The sequence below is a fragment of the Panthera tigris genome, chromosome A2, assembly GCF_018350195.1.
Source record: "Panthera tigris isolate Pti1 chromosome A2, P.tigris_Pti1_mat1.1, whole genome shotgun sequence".
Lineage (NCBI taxonomy): Eukaryota > Metazoa > Chordata > Mammalia > Carnivora > Felidae > Panthera > Panthera tigris.
Window position 1 is genome coordinate 129,408,146 of NC_056661.1, and position 23,749 is coordinate 129,431,894.

General features: G+C 37.3%; 1 protein-coding gene across 1 annotated transcript in view; it reads right to left on the reverse strand.

The window, feature by feature from the left end:
- DOCK4 (dedicator of cytokinesis 4) overlaps positions 1 to 23,749 on the reverse strand; it is a 428,942-nt gene that overhangs the window by 81,657 nt on the left and 323,536 nt on the right. Inside the window, exon 26 of the mRNA XM_042970201.1 lies at positions 9,371 to 9,469. Within this exon, the coding sequence (XP_042826135.1) occupies positions 9,371 to 9,469 (99 nt within the window). The remainder of the gene's footprint in view (positions 1 to 9,370; positions 9,470 to 23,749) is intronic.

The window sequence follows — 23,749 nt, forward strand, 5'->3', positions numbered from 1 at the left end:
GATAGCTAGAATCTGAAAATATAAGGAACATCTGGTGGCTGTGTGTATGTGTGTGTGGTTTTTTAACATACTCTAACAGCTTTGATCAAGCCCATAAATATTTTGACAAGGATTTATTTTAGCTTCTTTGGCATCAACACACATAGACTGATATGTAGTATGTACCATGTGGAAATGCGCCCAGTAGGTCACTTTTCTTTAAATGGCCAGATTTTTCTTATGTAGGAAGAGTTTCCCAAATGCATTCCATTGCAGGTCAGATCATTTGGGGAAACACTTCACATTCTAGCCCTCTCTTGAGAAAGTAGGTCATTAGCATACTAAAACTGTGAGAAGCCCTTTTTGATGCATTTTTAAAACTTACTCCAAAAAGTTTTTCAATTTATTCTTTTGGGTGTCCCAGACATGAATATATTATATTCCCTCCAAAAACGGATGTTTGCATTTACCTTTCAAAGAATTTGATCCTACTTCAGTTTCCTATCTTGTTGCACTTGCTTAGATAGAAAAAAAAATCATGAAGGTGGGAAGTCACATCTCACAGTCTACAATTACTTAGGAATGTTGAAATAATTTCTATAACATTGAAATTTCATCTTTTCTCCTCAAAACTTTTAGACAATTGGAAAATGGAGGTAGCACCCTTAGTGCTTGGGTGTCTGTAGGGGGGAAGGTAGGAGAGAGGGATTTCGGTTGCACAGAGAAAAAAGTGACTGAAAAAGTGGCTACAGGAGGCAGGGTATCTACCTCCTGGGCTGGCAACTTTGGTTGTTCTTCTTCTGCAGTGCTGGGGACGAAGGGAAAGTTATTCCAGGTATAGGAGCTGGGGAGAGACAGCCTGTTTCTGTGCCATCTCATTTTCTGGTTCCCGGTTATCTCACAAAATAAAAAGTGTGGCAGCATGTGACATTGTGCCAATGCTCATGTATTGACAGAAATCTTTACTTGCCCTGAGAGAACTTTTTGGCATCTCAAATAGCTCTCTATGGTATCCACGCAAGCTTCACCTACCTTCATAGAGCCAAACACATTCATTGTGGAAATCTTACAATAAAAATACAAGAACATTACATTAACAATCAGAAAATCTAGATTTTAATCCTGGATCTGCAACAAACTAACTCAATGACGTTGGCAATTTATTTGATCTGCCTGGGAGTGAGTTCTCATCCTTGGAAAATGTGGGACCTTTAAGGTCCCTTGTGGTTAGGGGTGATTTAAAAAAGTTAATATGATCACTTATCTATTCATATAATAGACAAAAATGTTTCCTTATTTCTAAATTGTAGGCTAATGTTTCATCAGATGGTAACACAAATACCTTCCACTGTAGCACTTACATGTAATTTAGTTCAGTAAGTATTTATTGTCAACTGCCACGTAACAGGTATCATTTCAAACTCAGTCCCAGTACTTAAAGCACTAACATCTGAACGCTAGATTCTTTGACACCACCCTCCTGCCTGCTCTCCCCAAATACAGCGGTATTTCCCTAAATACTTTTCAGCTCTGATCATTTCACAGAATAAGTACTTTTGCATAGATATATGAAGTTATTTTGCACACATGACAATAACTAACAGATCTTTCCCATAATTTAAAAAAAGAACATTGGTACAATAATATTCCTGTTTGGATAGCAAGAAATAAGGGTTTCATATGCCACTGTTTGAAAATTGGTAGCCTGGGAGCAGTTTCTTTTTGTTTACTTCAAATAGCACAACATGGTAACTTAACTGCATTGCCCGTTTTATTCAAATCAAGGTTCAAATAAAAAAAAAAGAAACAGGGAGGTGGTATGTTACAGAAGCACGTTTTCTGCAGTGCAAGAGGTTTAAGAAAGGAAGTTCATATGAAAACCAAAATGATAAAAAGTTCCATTCTCAAAAGACAAGAAAGCAAGAGCAATTTTTTGTGATTTTCAAAATTATCACTAACTTTCATCCATAAATATTGGGTGCTTTCTAAAGCACCAGGCACTGTGTTAGATGCTGGATTACACCTAGTGGGGTAAGATACATTCTGTTATTGATTCATGCAAGAGTAGTTCCGGAGGGCCTGCGATATGTCATACCACAATCAGCTGAATGTGACACCCGCCTTCATGGAGCTTACGGTTTGGTGGGAGGGATGAATGTGTATCTAAAAACCACACAGACAACACGTGTGCGCTACCAATGGGGGAAGTGTGAGGACCAAGTAGTCCAGGTAGAGGGAAGAGCACCAAGCTTGAAAGGCAAGAGACAACACAGGGCTGTCTGGACTGTAGTGGGGAGTGGCAAGAAATGGGGGTGAAAGATAAGAAGGGAAAAATCAAAAGCTGACAGACAGATGATAGATAGGGACCAATCAAAGATAAACAAATAGAAGAAAGATAAATAAAAGGTAAATAAATCTCATTCTTTCTTCATGGTAAGGAACATGGAAGTTTACCCTGAGGGCGATGAGAAGGCTATTAGGGGTCTCATGCAGATGTGGGAGAAGAATTAAATGTATTTTATGCAGATGTGGGAGAAGATTAAATGTATTTTACATTCATTTTCTGACTGTGTCATACAAAAAATTGTTTTGTGTTTACACATAAGACTGTGGTATGTGAACAGCACAGGATAGAAATTAAGTTCACGAAACAGAATTAGTGAGAGACAGGAGACAGAACTCTGAGACCATGAAACGTGAATTAAGAACTCAAGAAAATAAAGCATCACCAGGTAGATAGACCAGCACACAGTCTCCTTGTGTCAAAAGCAATGAACAGGGACAGAGCCTTCTAGGAACACATTTCCTTTACTTACGATTTAAAGTAGAGTCGAATATTATTTTAAAAATTTGCCACAAATTTCAAATGTGTAACACCCTTGATATGGAGTTTGAATTCAAATAAAGGGTGTTAATAATCATTATCACAGTGAAATTCATACCCTTAAAGTTGAATAAGCACATTATGTAAAAATAACTCCCAAGTGGTCTTCAGTCTTCAAGAGCTATAGAATTATTTTTCTATAATAAAGACTATAAGCTGAAATAATCATATGGAAAAAGATGGTTTGTGAGGTATGCAGACATTTACTGAGAGGGTTGTTTCAACGAACAAAGATATAATATTCCAGGCTCTGTGCTTAGGACACAAAGACATGGTGTCTATTCTCACAGAGCACAGTCATCAAGGAGTCAAGGAGACAACAATTACAAGGCAATGTTGGATGTTATCATGAAGAGGGGGTGGTGGGCACTGTATTCTGTGAATGCTTCATAAAGAAAGAGATTCCTAGGCTGGATTTTACAGAATGAGTCAAAATCAGGGAAGGGATTAATAGGGGTACAAATTAAGTAATGCAAATGAGTAGTGGTGGAATAGGCATTTCAGGTAGATTAAAAAAAAAAAAAAGAAAAGAAAAGAAAAAGAAAAAGATTCGGAGGAATTAAACCCAAGTAATTTTAAGTGGCTAGAGTGAGATGTGTTTGGAAGAGAGTAGAGGGTAGAGGATACTGAGAATGTAAGGTAGACTGAAGACAGGGATGATGTTGGCAAAGACTGGGTCTTGTCCCACAGGGAATGTGAAGTCCTCAGGGCTTTAAAGTTGGACTGTGATGTGATCAGATATAATTTTGGAAAGCTAGTGGGCCAGTATATGAGAGACAATGAAAGGTTTTAATAGTGCTGTACTTAACTTCCAGAACATGTATAATATCACATTTAAGCAGGATCCCCACAGTTCTATTTGAAAAGTCATAATCAACAAAGAACAGGAAACTCACTGCTCTCTATGTACCAGAAATACCATGGATATGGACAAAACTTTAGCCCTCAGTAGAAGGTGGGTGTATAATAAAACGTTACTGACTACAGAAGGAGGAAAAAAAAAACCCTAATCACTTCCTTGTCTTGCTTTTGTTCATTTCTAAAATAATGCCATTCTACAAAAGGAAAGAACTAAATAATGCAGAGTACCAGTCCTTGGGTCCTTGGTCCTACACAGTTCTCTTGACATTGTTACTTACACCACTCACACATAGCACCCGAGGACCAAGGAGAAGAAATGGCATACTGTTCAAAATGTCAGAAGCTACCCCAAGAATCACCCTGGAGAGGTCCTGATTCTTCAAGCAAGAATGGAGTAAAAACACCAATAGTCTTAGTAAATACGAGAACTACATACTTTCAAATTTGTTTTCATTTAGAGAACCACTGTGAAATGCTAGGCCAAATCTTTCTTTGAATTGATAAGAGTAAAGAAAAAAAAGCAGTGATGCTAGGGATAAAGAACAACAAAAATGTTAACCTGAATGTTTCAACATCTAATCTGTCAGTATTAATGAAGATTTAAAGTGCACATATCGCAGTTCTACTTCAGGAATTCATTCTGCAGCAATAAGGCCACAAGCACAGAGAGATGTGTTATCATGATGTTCACCACTATACCCTTTCCATTGGCAAAAATCAGAAACATCCTGAACACCCAACAAAAGGGGAATGATTACATTATTTAGCATCCATACAATGAGATTCAGAAGAATAAAAGATGTAACAAGCTCTATAATGTTCAGGACATATTACTATGTGGAAAAGTGCAACTACTATGAATGCTATATTCCATTAAAAATACGTGTGTATATACCATAAAAAATAATCTATGAGGATACAACCTTATGTGTTAACAGTAGCTCCCTCTGGGGATCAGAAAACATGTATGTGGAAGGGAGACAGACATATACTTTGATCACTTTTAACTAGTAGGTTAAATGGGATTCTTCCTGTCTAATCCCAATAGCAGTTATAATTTTCCATTGACTATCACTTTACTAAGCTCTGCCCTCCCTTATGTATTATATATTCCATTTCTAATCTAAAGGTAGATACAAAACCCTCAAATAACTCTTTCCATTAACTTGGCCTTTCATCTCCATGACTGGAATTGCCTTATTACTTTTAAAGAGTGGACAAATGAAATTTTATGCAATTTGATAGCGAAGATTTTGGTTTCTAACAAATGTCATTAGAGTTTAGGGAAAAGGTGAGTTGAGCTGCGTGAACAAGAGCTCAGATGTTAATAGAATTCCAGGCCCTCTCAGTTACTTCCTTGGCAGGGGCGGGGCGGGGGGAGGAGTTTGGGGGTTGGTTGGCCGGGAGTAAAATGAGGCACTGTAGGAAAAGTCTTTAGCGCAGCATCTGGCCCATAGCAGTGGGGGTGGTGGTGAGGAGGTAATATCAGCCATCATCACTGTTGTTTATATACATCCCACTCAATTATAACTTAATGATTTAGATGCTGTTAATAACATGAAAGCATTAAGACTAGCAAAGACTGTTTTGCTCGTCTTGATATCCCTAATGTCTAGCCACTGTGCTCAATATATGTTTGTTGAATCAAGTAACTGTCATTTGTAATAAAATAGTAATAGTGCCAACCTCAGGGGGTTCTTCTGAGGATTCAGGGAGTTAATATTAATCAACCTTTTAGAACAGTACCTTGCATGTACTAAGATTTACAATTATATAAATGTTTACTGTTTGAGATTCTCAGCTCTTTACCACAATAGCCAAAGCTCAAAGTGGTCTAAAATGTTGGTGATAATCCATTTGGCAGCAAAACCTGACCTGAACTATTCAGTTTTTATTTAACCTCACCTGGAGTGAATATTTTTTAACTGCACAAATATTAAGATTTTTGATTAGAGTGGCTATGCCCATATATAGTATGTGCACCATATAGATTACCTTTCTGAAATGTCAAAAGATTCTAATTTCTAAAATGCACTTAATATTAAGGACTTTGCATAAGGGACAGTGGACCAGTGTTACTATTTTTAAAAGATCTTGTAATTTAGATTTCAGTAGCATAAATAGGGATATTTGGGTTTGTTTTTTTTTTTTTTAATTTTTTTTTAACGTTTTTTATTTATTTTTGAGACAGAGAGAGATAGAGCATGAACGGGGGAGGGTCAGAGAGAGAGGGGGACACAGAATCTGAAACAGGCTCCAGGCTCTGAGCAGTCAGCACAGAGCCCGACGCGGGGCTCGAACCCACAAGCTGTGAGATCATGACCTGAGCCGAAGTTGGACGCTCAACCGACTGAGCCACCCAGGCGCCCCAGGGATATTTGGGTTTTAAGAAAACTGAGAACAAGAAAAATCTGTTAAAAGGTGACATGTGAACTTTTAAAATGCAGATTAAAACCGGATGGCTAATTAGCCTTTAGTAAAAAAAAAATAATAATAATAAAAAAAATGACTTTTAGCTTGCCTTCACTCCAGTTACTCCCCTTTCATTCTTACACTGGAAAGGTGATCTTCCTCCTAGTCACAGATACTTCTGTCCCCTCCTGCTGCCTTTGCGGGGAACCTCACCACCCTTGCACTTCTTCCTTATGTCTTCAGCTTCTCCTCCACCAGCTCTAATCATCCATATTCAAACATGCTTAAGTCTCCTCCAAAATAAATATTTCTACGACATCCAAGTTCCCCTTTAGTACACACCTGTCCTCCCTTTCTTGAAACATGGCATGCATCTACTGTATCTTTTTCATTTTTTCATTCTGCAATTCATGACAGCTTGGTTTCCACCCTCACTACTGTATTGAAATTGCTCATCAAGTTCATCAACAATAGGAACAGACCCTTTTATGATCCCGCCTCACCACCCTGCAGTAGCCAGTACTGTTCACCACTTCTCCCCCCTTCATGCTTAGGATTCTATTTAGAGCTCTTCAATTACATGCTCTACACTCTTCTTCTGTGTTCACATTTACTTCCCTATCAATTACTATTCACTAGCTGATAATTCCCAAATCTACAACTGCAGCCTAGCTCTGTCTCTTGAACTTCAGACACTGTTTATAAGACATTCATTTTAATGTCCCTCAAGTGACCAAACTCAAGCTGAAACTGAATTTATGTTTGCTCCCAAACCTGTACACCCATACCTCCTTGGTTCCCCATGCAGTGAGTGGCACCTACATCTGGCCTGTTGTCAGAGAGCCTGGGATTCATCTTCAACTCTTCTCTCTCCTTCACCTCTTCTCACTCCTTCATCTTTTTTTTTTTTTTTTTTTTTTTTTTTTATGAAATCAGTTACCAACACCTGTCAACTGAACTTCCTAAATGACTCTAGAATCTACCATCATGATCACCTCTCTTTCAGGCCACAGTCATCACTAGCACAGACTATTCTGCCTCAGATACTTTACACAGTTCTGCTTCCTGTTTGTCTTTGGCTAATTCATTTTCAATAGTGCAACCAAGCAGGTTTTTCTTAACTGAAATGGGACCATGGCTCTCCTTTCTTTCTTAAAACCCTCCACAGCTTCCAGATGTCCTCAACATAAAGTCCACACACATTCTCAGAGCACTGTATCTTACACCTCTCTTCCTCATAGTCTATATTCTATCAGACAATCAACAAATGTTTCTTGAGTGCCTAAAATGTGGTGAGCATGTTCTGGGATCTGAGGATACAGCAGTGAACCAGTCAAAGCTTCAGACACCAAGGAGCTTATAATCTAGTGGCTAGGGGTTGGGGATTCACCGAAACAAATAAACTAAAGCATTCCAGATTTGAATAACTGTGAGCGCAGGGAGTATGCTATGTCAGCACATTCAGGGGACACTTTAGGTGAGAGATCTAACCAAAGACAGGTACAGCACACTTTACTCATCTCTTAGCTCTCAGCTGAGAGCTCCCTTGGGGACTTTTCCTCATGTCATGAGTTTGGCCTGGCAGGAATTCCTAGATGCTCTGGAGCACTGTGGGGTCAATGTCTATTACCTGCCTGATTTCTCCCCCTACAGGGACTGGACAATTTGTTCCTGGCTACATAATAAAACTTGTAGGGCTTAGCATGCCTGAATTTTTCAATCAGTATTTCTTGAAGGACAGATGAAGTAATTAAGAGCATGAAATAATTTTCCTGGCCTGAAGGCCTAGTTAATTTTGAAGTAGGAAATTTTGAAAAGGTGTGTGGATGACTGAAATGAGGAAAGGCCATATAAAATACTTTATTCATTACTTCCATTTGCTCTATTGTTATTAATGTGAATAATAAGGCATAAAACTCAATACCTAGATTAAATTCACCATGGTTTTCAATGCATGCTTCTCGGCTATTTTTTTAATTCCTAGGCTCTGTAAAAGTAAGTATCCTTTCTTATGTGAAAGTTTGAAACATGAAGTCATAGAGCTCTTATGTAAAGCCTAATAGCTCCTTAATAGTGCTACATACTCAACTTTTGAAGAATGTTAATAACTGCACAATTATCTTCCTTTTTAGCCACATGGATTTCTGTATCTAGAGTGGGTATCATCTAAAGTCCTTTATCTGTTTTTAATTCTAAACTCAAGACTGAAAGTAATCATGAAAAACAGATTGTTAGGCACAGGTATATGCCAAGTGACTGACTGCTAGAAAGATTACATCTGCCCAAATCTATTCTCTTTGTTTCATGATTCAGCCTGTCATCTGCTGCAAGGTAACTAAAGGATTTTTCTGAGGTCATGCAACATCTTCCAGGCAGTTAAAAATCAAAGGTAAATGACTCCTCTGCATGATATATATTTTAAAAATCTACAAATCTCCCCCTGAGGTGCTGCGAAGGCTTCTGGTCACGCCAACGTTGCAGCGCGACTGTTCTACGGTCCTCTAATTCTCCACCACCTGGCATATCAGTACTCCTTCCATTATGATGGCTTACCTATGAAGATGCCTGGAAAACTCAAGAGACGGAAGAGAGATAAAAGTAAATAAGAACAGATGACAGGTCATTCCTCCAACTGAGGACAATCAACTTCTAAGCTTTTAGTGAACACCATGATGGAAGTATTGAAGTTCCATAAATCTCAGCAAAGTGTGAATTTTTATAAACCTGGCATCAATATTTTCTATTGAATGTCAGCCTGTCACACTAGCACAGCATAGTGATTAGACTGTAGCTCATAGAGAATATCAAACACAACTCTGCTTCTCTAGTCAGAACTCCTCATTGTGGTTTTAGAGTGATGAAATCAGATAATAGGTTTATATATTCTTCCTTATCATCTATAAGGCCAATATTCCTAAGTCTACCTAACTAGAGTTACTCTATTTGCTTTTGTCTCATTAGGTCTGTGATTGTGTTTCTAGTTTACTGGATTTTGCTGACAGGTATTTCAAAGCCTATGTCCTTGTATAAAATAAAAGTTAATTTGCTTTGCTTGAGTAGTTGAAAATCTTAAAGGGCCAAGATAGTCAGACATGTGGATGAAGGTGAGAAAAAATAGCATAGATTTAACAGAAACAGGTAAAACAACTGTCAAGGAACTATTTGAACAATGATGAATGTGAACAAGGAAAGCTAAAATGATACAGGAAATTTTTTTAAAAAAGTGTCACTTACCCTTAACTCTTCCTTTGTATTGAAACTATCAAGAAGTTGTTGATAATGTCTATCTGTCATTTGTCGTAATAGGGACAGGAGACAAGCAACAAACTCACCCTAATGTAAAGAAAAAAACAACAACAATATAATTTTTAATGAGAGCAAAAATGAACATCAGTAACTTACCTTGCACTGCCCTCAAATAGAACACTTTTTAAGTGTTTTTTTTAAAAAAACCCATGAGGATCTAAAGTCACTCTGTGAAGTCTTTTTAATCTAAACTAACCATAATATTATGGTCAAAATTTCTCCCTCTGATGAATACCCTTTACTTGGTATACATGCATTTTCAAATTGGGAGATTTTTTTTTTTTTTTTTTTTAACTTGGGTGGAAGCTTTTCACTAGGAAACCAACCTCACACACTTAAAAAAGGCAAGGCCATTTACTGAGAATTTACTATACCTTCACTCATTGTCATTTGAACCTCATTATCAATGCTATGAGGGGGTATAATATTTATTCAAAGAAGATAAATTGTAGGTTCAGTGGGCTAAAAGACTTGTCCAAAGTCACATCACTAAAAAGTGAAAGAGCTAGACTTATCTCTACATCTTTCTGACTCCAAAGCTCTTCCAGTAACTTCATGCTCATTTTTGGATTCACATAATCTCTTCCAACTCATCTGAGTGCTGGTCTGCTGATTTTCAGGGTATAAAAAAGCCATACATTACAATGTTGGTTCCAAACTCCTTTTAAAAATAGTTTGTCATTAAAAAAAATAAAAAATAAAAATAGTTTGTAATTCTTTGTTGCTTGGGTGCTATGTGATTGACTCCTAAAAAGTCAATTTTTAAAAATTAATAATGAAAAAAGTAGCATCCATAAAATTGCTATCACTTGCATTTCCCAAAGTAAATCTGATTTAAAGTATCTGTGCTTTGATGCAACCTTTTTTGCTCAGCAAAAAATGATCTACTTTTAATGAGAACAATAACGTTTAAAACACAATGAACACAACAGGTGTGGCAGTCAGTAATGACTCTAAATTTATAAAAATGTACCTTAATTGGGAATTGGTGTGTGTGTGTACGTGTGTGTGTTTACATGGAAAGAGACTATAGGCTCACATATAAAATTAGAGACTAAAGCCTCTCAGAAATTGGGATTTTCCAACAGAGGCAGCTAAGCCAGGACAGTCAAACATATCCCTACCAGCTGCCATGGGAGGCCTGAGGATGCTACTTAATGACAGCACAGGGTGGCCAAAGATGCAGGCTGGCTTCTTGCATGAGAATAAATAATTATCACACACAAGTATGACAGATAATTATTCCTGCATGCTTATTAGGGCAAATATTTAAGAAACTAACTAGTAAGGGCTAGCAGAAATGTATCTTCTAAGCACAATATAATACTTTGTTAATGAACAAAGACATTCTTGGTACTTAACACAAGAAATAGAAAATTCAGGGGCACAATGATTAGTATTTTAGTGCATGTGTGTGAGGAAACAACCCAAAGCTAGGAAAATATCCCAAAGGACTGAGAGAACAGTATCTGGTGCTCATAAAGGGCTGGGAATAGTGCCTTCTCTCACCAGCAAGACTGGAAAAACCTCGCCATTATTAGGGAATCAATTAGAATACTAAAAATGATCTTTTCTCAGTGGCAGGGAAAAATTACTCCTAGAATAAATGCTGCTCTGATCCTACCTAAAGAAGTTCATAAGCAAGGTGTTAAATAATCAAACAGTTCCTAAGAAATTTAACCTCATGCTAAAGCAACATTCAAAGCTATTTTTAGGAATTAAAAAAATCCACTTTTCAAAAGCATAAAATTCACAATCTCTGGCATTCAAGAAAAATTACCAAGCATATAAATAAATAGCAGGAAAATAATGATGCAAATGAGGAGAAAAAAAATCAATAAAACAGATCCAGATAAAACATAAATAACAGAATTAACAGTAAAAGGCATTAAAATAGTTATTGTTACTATATTCTATATACTCAGGAAACTAAAGTTTGAACATGTTAATTTCAGACATGAAAGATATCAAATAGATTCAAATTGAACTTCTAGAGCTGAAGACTATAATGTGTGACATGAAAATTTACTTAATAGGACCACTGGCAGATTAGACATTTGCAGAGGGTAAGATTACTGAATTTGAATTAGAAATTCTCCAAAAGCAAAACTACAACAGGGGTGCCTGGGTGGCTCAGTCGGTTAAGCGTCCGACCTTGGCTCAGGTCATGATCTCACAGTTCGTGAGTTTGAGCCCTGCGTCGGGCTCTGTGCTGACAGTTCAGAGACTGGAGCCTGCATTGGATTCTGTGTCTCCCTCTCTGCTCCTCCCCTCCCCCCCCCCGCCCTCTCTCCTTCAATATAAATAAAAACATTAAAAAAAAAAAAACCCACAACAACAAAAAAGAAAAAGCATCAGTGAACTATAGGATAACTTCCAGTAGCATAATATATATGTAATTGCAGATCTCAAAGAGGAGGGAGTAGAAAAAGTAATTGAAGAATAAAGGTGAAAATTTTCAGATTCTATGAAAACTATAAACCTATGTATCAAAAAAGGTCAATAGTTCCTATTCACAAGAAACATGAAAGAAAATACACAAAAGTAAATTATAATAAAACTGCTGATAGCCAGGGATAAAGAGAAAATCTTAACAACAGTCAGCGGAAAAAAGGCACGTTATATATACAGAAACAAAGACAGGGATGAGATAAATCTCTTTAGAAATAATACAAGCTAGGAGGGAACCAAGACGGCGGAACAGCATGGAAGTTTTCTGTGTGTCTTGCGTCCATGAATTACAGCCAGACCAACACTAAACCATCCTGCACACCTACAAAACTGATCTGAGGATTAACATAACAATCTGCACAATCTGAACCACAGAACTCAGCAGTACGCAGCGCGGAGAGGTGAACATGGGGAGAGAGAAACCACGGAGGGCAGGGAGCTGTTTTGCGGGTGGAAAGAGGATGGAGATGGGGACGGGGGGGAATATGGGAAAAGCACCCCTCCCCAAAAGCAGCTGGAGAAAAAGTCAAAAATTGGAAACAGCCGCAGGGACTAAACTAAAAATGGAGAAAGGAGAAAGAGAGGGTTTAAATTCCATTAAGACTGTAAACAAGGGGAGTGCAGAGTCTGCAACTCTGCAGTTTGATACCTGGCAGTGCTCTGGTGGGAAGGGCAAACCCCCAGGAGCAGAGCAGGGTCCAGGAGGTTCTTGGGCCACACGGGGAAAAGCAGTTCCACTGATGGAAGGAACTTTGGTAGAGACTGTTGAGGCCACCTGGTCCCAGCAGACCCCAGAAAATGGCCACATTCGCTGGTGCTGGAACAAAGTCATTAAGGGTGAAGCCTGGTGCCAGATGTGGGTTGTGATTTTCCATAATCCTTGAAACACTGCTGCTAAACTATCTCATGAACTTTTTCTGGGGCAGCTGGCACCTGGGTGCAGTCTCGGGGCACCGGCAGCAGCATGGTCCCACGAATGTTCCTGGGTGCAGCCGGCATTCGGCCATTGCCCGGTAAGACCTTCTGCGGAGGGGTGGAACGGGTCAAAGCCACAGTCCCTCAGAAGTAAGGTGCCAGGGAAAACAGCTGCATCTGAGACAAAACTTAGGAGAGAGGTCCTACCTAGGGCTTGGTCACGGACAGAGTAAAAGTGGGGAGTGGATGAAAGCTGAAGACAAAGGATCGGTGGGCGATTGCTGATTGGGGAGAACAGAGTTCTGATACTAGAGACTAGGTAGCTGGGTGACGCCATTTTCACCACTTCCACGCATGCACATACACACCTACGAGGGCCACAACACTCCACCCCAGTAGGCTAGCAGTGCCATCTAGTGAAGAACGGAGCCATTACACTAAGTCCTGCCCAACTCGGCCAACCTAGCTCTTCAAGAACACAAGTCTCACTGCCTGCTTAGTTTATGGACAATAAAGCCCTTCATAGTCTGACTTCTAGGGAAAAACAGTAATTTCAGTCGTATTTCAATCTGTTAGCAGGTCCATGTGTTCAATTTTCTTCCTTTCTTCCTTTTTTCTTTTTTCTCTTTTTCACTTTTTTTCTTGAATACAGAAAGAGAAAAAATTCATTCTTATTTTCAATTGTTATTAAGAATATTTTACTATATTTTTTACTTTTGTGTAATTTTTTTCAAATTCTATTTTACTTCCATCATTTATTTTAGTCTACTTCAGTGTATTCACTTTTTCAAATTTCAAACAATTTCCTTTTTTTCTTTTTCTTTTTTCTCTTTTCTGTTTCTTTTCTTTTTCTTGAATACAGAAAGAGAAAAAATTCATTTTTTAAATTTTTATTAAAAATATTTTTCTTTAATTTTTTCTACTATATTCTGTACTTTTGTGTAACTTTTTTCAAATTCTACCTTACTTCCATCATTTCATTTTAGTTTACTTCAGTGTATTATTCATTTTTTCAAATTTTTAAATGATTTCTTTTTTTTTCTTTTTTCTCCCCCTTTTTTCTCTAATCTATCAAGCCACTTTCAACACCCAGACCAAAACACACCTAGGATCTAGCATCATTTATTTGATTTTTTGTGTGTGTATTTTTAATTTTTTAATTTTAATATTTTTTAAATTTTAATGTTTTTTTTAATTTTAATTTTTTCTACTTCATTCCTTTTCTCCCTTCAAAATGATGAATGAAGGAATTCACTCAAAAAGAAAGGGCAGGAAGAAACGCCATCCAGGCATTTAACCAACACAGATACAAGCAAGATGTCTGAACCAGAATTTAGAATCATGATAATAAGAATACTAGCTGGAGTCGAAATAGATTAGAATCCCTTTCTGCAGAAATAAAACAAGTAAAAACTAGTCAGGATGAAATAAAAAATGCTATAACTGAGCTGCAATCACGAAGGGATGCCACAGCAGCAAGAATGGATGAGGCAGAACAGAGAATCAGCGATACAGAGGACAAACTTATGGAGAATAATGAAGCACAAGAAAAGAGGGAGATTAAGGCAAAAGAGCACGATTTAAGAATTAGAGAAATCAGTGACTCTTTAAAAGGGAACAACATCAGAATCATAGGGGTCCCAGAAGAGGAAGAGAGAGAAATAGGGGTAGAAGTGTTATGTGAGCAAATCATAGTGGAAAACTTTCCTAACGTGGGGAAAGGCACAGACATCAAAATCCAGGAAGCACAGAGATTCAACAAAAACCCATTAGATTCAACAAAAACCGACCATCAACAAGGCATACAGTCAAATTCACAAAATACTAAGGCAAGGAGAAAATCATGAAAGCAGCAAGGGAAAAAAAGTCCTTAACCTACAAGGGAAGACAGATCAGGTTTGCACCAGACCTATCCACAGAAACTTGGCAGGCCAGAAAGGAGTGGCAGGATATATTCAATGTGCTGAATCAGAAAAATATGCAGCCAAGAATTCTTTATCCAGTAAGGCTGTCATTCAAAACAGAAGGAGAGATAAAAAGTTTCCTAGACAAACAAAAATTAAAGGAGTTTGTGACCACTAAACCATCCCTGCAAGAAATTTTAAGGGGCACTCTCTGAGGGGAGAAAAGGTGAATATATAAATACATACATACGTACATACATAAATTCATATCTTTCAGTACTCACTGTAAACATCAATGGACTCAATGCTCCAATCAAAAGACATAGGGTAACAGAATGGATAAGAAAACAAGATCCATCTATATGCTGTTTACAAGAGACCCACTTTAGATCTAAAGACACCTTCAGATTCAAAGTAAGGTATTGGAGAACCATCTATCATGCTAATGGTCAACAAAAGAAAGCTGGAGTAGCCATACTTATATCAGACAAACTAGACTTTAAAATAAAGACTGTATCAAGAGATGCAGAAGGGCATTATATCATAATCAAGGGGTCTACACACCAAGAAGAAATAACAGTTGTAAACATTTATGCACCAAATGTGAAAGCATCCAAATATATAAATCCATTTATCACAAACATAAAGAAACTCATTGATAGTAATACCATAATAGTAGGAGACTTCAACACCACACTCACAGCAATGGACAGATCATCTAATAAAAAAATCAACAAGGAAACATGGCTTTGAATGACACACTGGACCAGATGGACTTAACAGATATATTCAGAACATTTCATCCTAAAGCAGAAGAATATACATTCTTCTCCAGTGCACATGGAATGTTCACCAGAATAGACCATATACTGGGACACAAATCAGCCCTTAGCAAGTACAAAAAGATCGAGATCATACCGTGCATATTCAGACCACAATGCTATGAAACCTGAAATCAACCACAAGAAAAAATTTGGAAAGGTAACAAATACTTGGAGACTGAAGAACATCCTACTAAACAATGAATGGGCTAACCAAGCAGTTAAAGAGGAAGTTAAAAAGTATATGGAAGCCAATGAAAATGATAACACCACAACCCAAAACCTCTGGGATGCAGCAAAGGCAGTCATAAGAAGAAAGTATATAGCAATCCAGGCCTTTCTAAAGAAGGAAGAAAGATCTCAGATACACAACCTAACCTTATGCCTTAAGGAGCTGGAAAAAGAAGGGCAAATAAAACCCAAAACCAGCAGAAGACAGGAAAGAATAAAGATTAGAGCAGAAATTAATGCTATTGAAACCAAAAAAAACAGAGAACAGATCAATGAAACCAGAAACTGGTTCTTTGAAAGAATTAACAAAATTGAGAAATGACTAGCCAGTTTGATCAAAAAGAAAAAGGACCCAAATAAATAAAATCAAGAATGAAAGAGGAGAGATCATAAACAACACAGCAGAAATAAAAACAATAATAAGAGAATATTATGAGCAATTATATGCCAATAAAATGGGCAATCTGGAAGAAATGGACAAATTCCTAGAAACATATACACTACCAAAACTGAAACAGGAAAAAATAGAAAATTAGAACATACCCACAACCAATAAGGAAATCGAATTAGTCATCAAAAATCTGTCAAAAAACAAGAGTCCAGGGCCAGACGGCTTTCCAGGGGAATTCTACCAAACATTTAAGGAAGAGTTAACACCTATTCTATTGAAGCTGTTCCAAAAAACAGAAATAGAGGGAAAAATTCCAAACACATTCTATGAAGCCAACATTACCTTGACTGCAAAACCAGACAGAGACCCCAATAAAAGGAGAACTGTAGACCAATTTCCCTGATGAACATGGATGCAAAAATCCTCAACAAGGTATTAGCCAACTGGATCCAACAATACATTAAAAAAATTATTCACCATGACCAAATGGGATTTATACCTGGGATGCAGGACTGGTTCAATATCCACAAAACAACTAACGTGACTCATCACATTAATAAAAGAAAGGACAAGAACCATATGATCCTCTCAATAGATGCAGAGAAAGCATTTGACAAAATACAACATCCTTTCTTGAAAAAAACCCTCAAGAAAGTAGGGACAGAAGGATCATACTTCAAAATCATAAAAGCCATATATGAACAACCCAAAGTTAATAACATCCTCAATGGGGAAAAACTGAGAGCTTTCCCCCTAAGGTCAGGAACAAGACAGGGATGTCCACTCTCACCACTGTTATTCAACACAGTATTGGAAGTCTTAGCCTCTGCAATCAGACAACACAAAGAAATAAAAGGCATCCAAATTGGCTGGGAGGAGGTCAAACTTTCACCCTTCGCAGATGACATGATACTCTATATGGAAAACCCAAAAGATTCCACCAAAAAACTGCTACTAGATCTGATCCGTGAATTCAGCAAAGTTGCAGGATATAAAATCAATGCACAGAAATTGGCTGCATTCCTATACACCAACAATGAAGCAACAGAAAGAGAAATCAAGGAAATCGATCCCATTTAAAATTGCACCAAAGAACATAAAATACCTAGGAATAAATTTAACCAAAGAGGTGAAAGATCTATACACTGAAAGCTATAGAAAGCTTATGAAAGAAATTGAGGAAGACACCAAAAAATGGAAAAATATTCCATGCTCCTGGATAGGAAGAAGAAATATTGTTAAAATGTCGATACTACCCAAAGCAATCTACATATATAATGCGATCTCTATCAAAATAACACCAGCATTCTTCACAGAGCTAGAAAAAATAACCTAAAATTTGTATAGAAACAGAAAAGACCCCGAATAGCCAAAGCAATCTTGAAAAAGAAAACCAAGGCAGGAGGCATCACAATCCCAGACTTCAAGCTATACTAGAAAGCTGTAATCATCAAGACAGTATGGTACTGGCACAAGAACAGACACTCAGATCAATGGAACAGAATACAGAATCCAGAAATGGACCCACAAATGTATGGCCAACTAATCTTTGACAAAGCAGGAAAGAATATCCAATGGAATACAGTCTCTTCAGCAAGTGGTGCTGGGAAAACAGGACAGTGACATGCAGATGAATGAACCTGGACCACTTTCTTATACCATACACAAAAATAAACTCAAAATGGATGAAAGACCTAAATGTAAGACAGGAAGCCATCAAAATCCTTGAGGAGAAAGCAGGCAAAAACCTTTGACCTTGGCCACTGCAACTTCTTACTCAACACATCACTGGAGGCAAGGGAAACAAAAGCAAAAATGAACTACTGGGACCTCATCAAAATAAAAAGCTTCTGCACAGAGAAGGAAACAATCAGCAAAACTAAAAGGCAACTGACAGAATGGGAGCAGATATTTGCAAACAACATATCAGATACAAGGTTAGTATCCAAAATCTATGAAGAACTGATCAAACTCAACACCAAAAAAACAAATAATCCAGTGAAGAAGCGGGCAAAAGACATGAATAGACACTTCTCTAAAGAAGACATCCAGATGGCCAACCGACACATGAAAAAGTGCTCAACGTCACTCATCATCAGGGAAATACAAATCAAAACCACAATGAGATACCACCTCACACCTGTCAGAATGGCTAACATTAACAACTCAGGCAACAACAGATGTTGGCGAGGATGAGGAGAAAGAGGATCTCTTCTGCATTGTTGGTGGCAATGCAAGCTGGTGCAGCCACTCTCGAAAACAGTATGGGGGTTCCTCAAAAAACTAAAAACCGAACTACCCTACAATCCAGCCATTGCACTACTAAGCATTTATCCATGGGATACAGGTATGCTGTTTTGAAGGGACACATGCACCCCAATGTTTATAACAGCACTATCAACAATAGCCAAAGTATGGAAACAGCCCAAATGTCCATCGATGGATGAATAGATAAAGAAGATGTGGTGTGTGTATATATATATATATATATACATATACACACACACACACACACACACACACACACACACACAATGGAGTATTACTTGGCAATCAAAAAGAATGAAATCTTGCCATTTGCAACTATGTGGATGGAACTGGAGGGTATTATGCTAAGTGAAATTGGTCAGAGAAAGACAAAAATCATGACTTCCCTCATATGAGGACTTTAAGAGACAAAACAGATGAACATAAGGGAAGGGAAACAAAAATAATATAAAAACAGGGAGGGGAACAAAACAGAAGAGACTCATAAATATGGAGAACAAACAGAGGGTCACTAGAGGGGGCGTGGGAAGGGGAATGGGCTAAATGGGTAAGGAGCATTAAGGATTCTACTCCTGAAATAATTGTTGCACTATATGCTAACTAATTTTGATGTAAATTTTAAAAAATAAAATTAAAAAATAAAAAAAAAATAATACAAGCTAGAAGACCATGGAGTAACACCTTTAGAGTACTGAAAGAACAAAAACAACTATCAATAGAGAACTTTTTATTCACCAAAAATCTTTCAAAAAGAAAGACAAAACAAAGACTTTTCAGAAGCTTAAACAGTTCACTACTTCTATCAATGCTGCACTAAAGGTTCTAGCCAGTGCTATAAAGCAAGAATGAGTAATAAGGCATACAGAGTGGAAAGGAATAAAAAAAATGGACAGAGAAAATGCTATTGAATCTGTAAGAGTCACTATAACTACTTAAGTGAATTAATCAATGTCTGAGAATACAGGATCATAAATTTACCAAAACCAATTTTACTTCTGTGTATGAGAAATGAGTCATCAGAAACTGAAATTTAACATAACATAATCTATAATACCACTGAAACACAGAAGTACTTAGTCATATATATGATAAAAATATGGTAAGATCTGCACACTGAAAATCATAAAATACTGATGAGAAAAATTAAAGACCACCTAAATAAATACAAAGATATACTATGTTCATGGATTGCGAGGTTTAATATTGTTCAGATATGGATTCTCATCGAATTGATATAAAGATTCAGTATAATCACAATCAATACCACAGTGGGCCTTTAGAAAGTGACAAGCTGATTTTAAAATTCATATGGAAATGCAAAGAACTTGAAATAATCACAACACCTTACAAAAAGAATAAAGTTGGGGCGCCTGGGTGGCTCAGTCGGTTAAGCGTCCGACTTCAGCTCAGGTCATGATCTCACGGTCCGTGAGTTCGAGCCCCGCGTCGGGCTCTGGGCTGATGGCTCAGAGCCTGGAGCCTGCTTCCGATTCTGTGTCTCCCTCTTTCTCTGCCCCTCCCCCGTTCATGCTCTGTCTCTCTCTGTCTCAAAAATAAATAAACGTTAAAAAAAAAATTAAAAAAAAAAACAAAAAGAATAAAGTTGAAGGACTTATACTAGTTGACTTCAAAAATTATAAAGCTATGGTAGTCAGGATATTGTGAAACTCAAATAATTATATTGAGGGAAGGAAGTCAAAATGCCACATTCCCCTGCAAAAACAACAGTGACTATGTAATGTATGATTCCGTTCATAAAATTCCAGAAATGCAAACTTATCTGTAGTAACAGAAAGGTCAGTGGTTGCCTGGGGATGAGGTAGTATGGAGAAGCAAGATGGAGGAAATAAAGAGGGGTACCAGGAAACTTTTGAGAGTGATGGACATGTCAATTATATTGATTGTGATAATGGTTTACAAGTATAATATATATCAAAACTTATCAAATTGTATACTTTAAACATGTACATTTTTTTAATGTCAACTACACCTTAATAAAACTTAAAAAAGACATTATGACAACACTATCAATTTATGGAATGGCACTATGTATAGGTTTGATTACATTATCAAATGCATTCCCTACTAGACCCTTGTTGGGTGAACACTATTAATTTCATTTTACATTAAGATCTGCTAAGGTTAAGATATTTATCCCAGGTTTCATGGTGAGAAAATGGTGAAACTGGGATATGAACTCAAGTATCTCTGGTTCTTATTCCTACTGCTGAGACTGATTTGATTTTACAGAGATAATGTACCCAAGTTTGAGGTTATATTTCAAATATAAATAGACATATAAGAATCTGTCAGTTGATAACCAGTGTCCAATGTTTTAACCTATTAAATCTCAACTTAAAAATGCAAATCTAGGTAGTAGAAACCCATTTAATTTCTTATCTCTTAGTTTTTCTACCTCCTACCTACACTATCTCTAATATAGCTACTAGAGTAATACCTTTAAAATGTTTATTCCTAAAACATTTATTCCTAAAACATACCATTCTGTGAATAGTAATATACCTTGAAGTTGAAAGAATTACATATACTTGCAATAATTTTAGTAATAAGAAGAGAAAATATTCAAAAAACAAGACTTTATTTAAGTCTTTATAGTCAGTGTACACAGGAACACTTCTGTGAATACAGGTCAGTATCTACATATATCACATCTGGTGCAGACTGCAAACAGCTTACCCTGGTATCTGATCTGTGGCACATTTACGATGTGTTGTTAACCCCAATATCTACTGTGCAGTGTCATTTTATTCATCCATTTAATCTATTTAGGAACTCCAAGCACATTTAACCTGTAAGAAGACTTGGTGTCCATTGGCCACAGCCAATGGTATATCTCCTAAGGCAAGGGAAACAAAAGCTAAATAAACTATTGGGGGAGGGGTGCCTGGGTGGTTCAGTTGGTTAAGTATCAGGCTCTTGATTTCAGCTCAGGTCATGTCATGACCTCATGGTTCATCAATTTGAGTCCTGCATTGGGTTCTGCGCTGGCTGACAGCATGCAGCCTCCTTGGGACTCTCTCTCTCTCCTTCTCTCTCTGCCCCTCCCCTGCTCTCTCTCTCTCAAAAATAAATAAATAATCATTAAAAAAATAATATATTTAAAAAAGTAAATTACTGGGACTACATCAAAATAAAATGCTTTTGTAAAACAAAGGAAACCATCAATAGAACAAAAAGACAACATACTGAATGGAAGAAGATATTTGCAAATGATATACCCAACAAGGCATTTAATTAACATCCAAAATATAAAAATAACACCAAAAAACCCCTAAACAATGTGGTTTAAAAACAGGCAGAGAACCTAAATAAACATTTTTCCAAGAAGACATACAGATGGCCAACGAGTTCATGAAAAGATTCTCCACATCACTCATCATCAGGAAAATGCAAATCAAAGCCACAATAAGATATCGCTTCACACCTGTTTGAATGCCTAAAATCCAAAAGACAAGAAACAACAAGTGCTGGAGAGGAGGTGGAGGAAAAGGAACCTTTGTGCAGTGTTGGTGGGAATGGATATTGGTACAGCCACTGTGGAAAACAGTATGGAGGTTCCTCAAAAAATTAAAAACAGAAAGACCATATGACTCAGTAATTCCACTATCGGGTATTTTCCCACAGAAAATGAAACACCAATTCGAAAGGATATAGGTACCCTTGTGTTTACTGCAGCATTATTTACAATTTACAATAGTCAAGACATGGAGGCAATATAAGTGTCTATTGATGGACCAATGGATAAGGAAAACGTGGTATATTATGCAACCTTAAAAAAAGGGTGAGATTGTGCCATTTGAGACAACATGGATGGACCTAGAGGTTATTATGGTAAATGAAAGAAGCCAGACTGAGGAAGAGAAATACCGTATGATTTCACTTACAAATAGAATCTTTAAAACTTGAATAAATACACAAAAAGCAGAATCAGACCTATAAATATAGAGAACTGAAGGCTGCCAGAGGGGACAGGGGGTGAAAGGCTGGGCAAAATGGGTGAAGGGGAGAGGAAGATACAGGCCTCCAGTCATGGTATGAGTAAATCATAGGAGTAAAAGGCAGAGTGTAAGGAATACAGTCAGTGATAATGTAAGAGTAATGGAATAGTACAGATGGTAGCTACCCTCGTATAAATTTGCCCCGTCACTAAGTTGTACATCTGAAACAAACCTAACATTGTGTATTGACCATACTCAGAAAAAAAGCTTAGATGTCCAATATCTTACTAAGGTACTTTTGTCCATAATGTGATTTTTTGTTTTTAAAATATTTGAAGTATCTGTCTGAAAACCCAAGAGTCAACAATTTGTTAAAATGATAAATAAAAACCAATGTTAGCCAACATCAGGATGCTGGGAATTATTCACGTATGAATTGGCTTTAAAACTCTATGTGTCTCAGTGGCTTACGTCTACCTTATTTATATTGAGTACAAAGGATATTTCTATCAATAATTGTGAATAACAAGAGTATTAGAGGTCTACAACAATAGTCTTCATGAAAGCTTCTATTATACCTATGCACTATTTTTTTTCCAGAAATTTCTTACTCAATTCTCCTGAAAATCTTCCCATCCCCTGACCACACGCCCACAGGGCATGAAAACTTCAGCTAAGTCCATCAGAGTATCTTTCTTAGACATGGCCTATGCTGAGTTGGGTCACCTGCACTACAGATGGTGCTAAACCAAATTATGTGCAAAGAAAAGAAGCATTTATAAATTGTAAGGAACCCTAGAGTCCAATTACTTGAGGGTGTGAGCAAATGGCCATGTATATACTACTTTATAAAATCTGCTTCCACATACAACTAGATTTTTGAAAAGAACCAATTACAATGGTGTTTTTTTTTTCTCTCCAGTAAGAGAAAGCATTTTAAAGTTTCAAGAACAGTTGGTAGAAGAACAAAAAGTACAATCCTTTTAAACAGTAAAAATAAGGCTCCTGTTATCTCGAATTATGATACAGCAGAAGCCAGTCCTCCTGTTCGCGTCGTGGGGGGGCAGCGTGACAGCTAAGCTACTTGGAAGAGAACTGAACACTTCACCACGACACGCTGTGGGACCTGCCTTTACCCACAGTACGTCCACTTATTGTGGGCACTTTTGCTACAAAGACTGAAAAGTGTTCAATGTAGGACTGCCATGTAAACACACCCTATTATTCAGAGAGCCATGTTCTCCAGGAGAAAATGGTGAAGAAACGAAGTCCTCCGTGCCCACAGAGAACTGACCCTGTGAATGACTAGCTCGTGTGTCTCACCACAGAATTACTTATAATAGCATTACCTGTAACACCCTCATTAT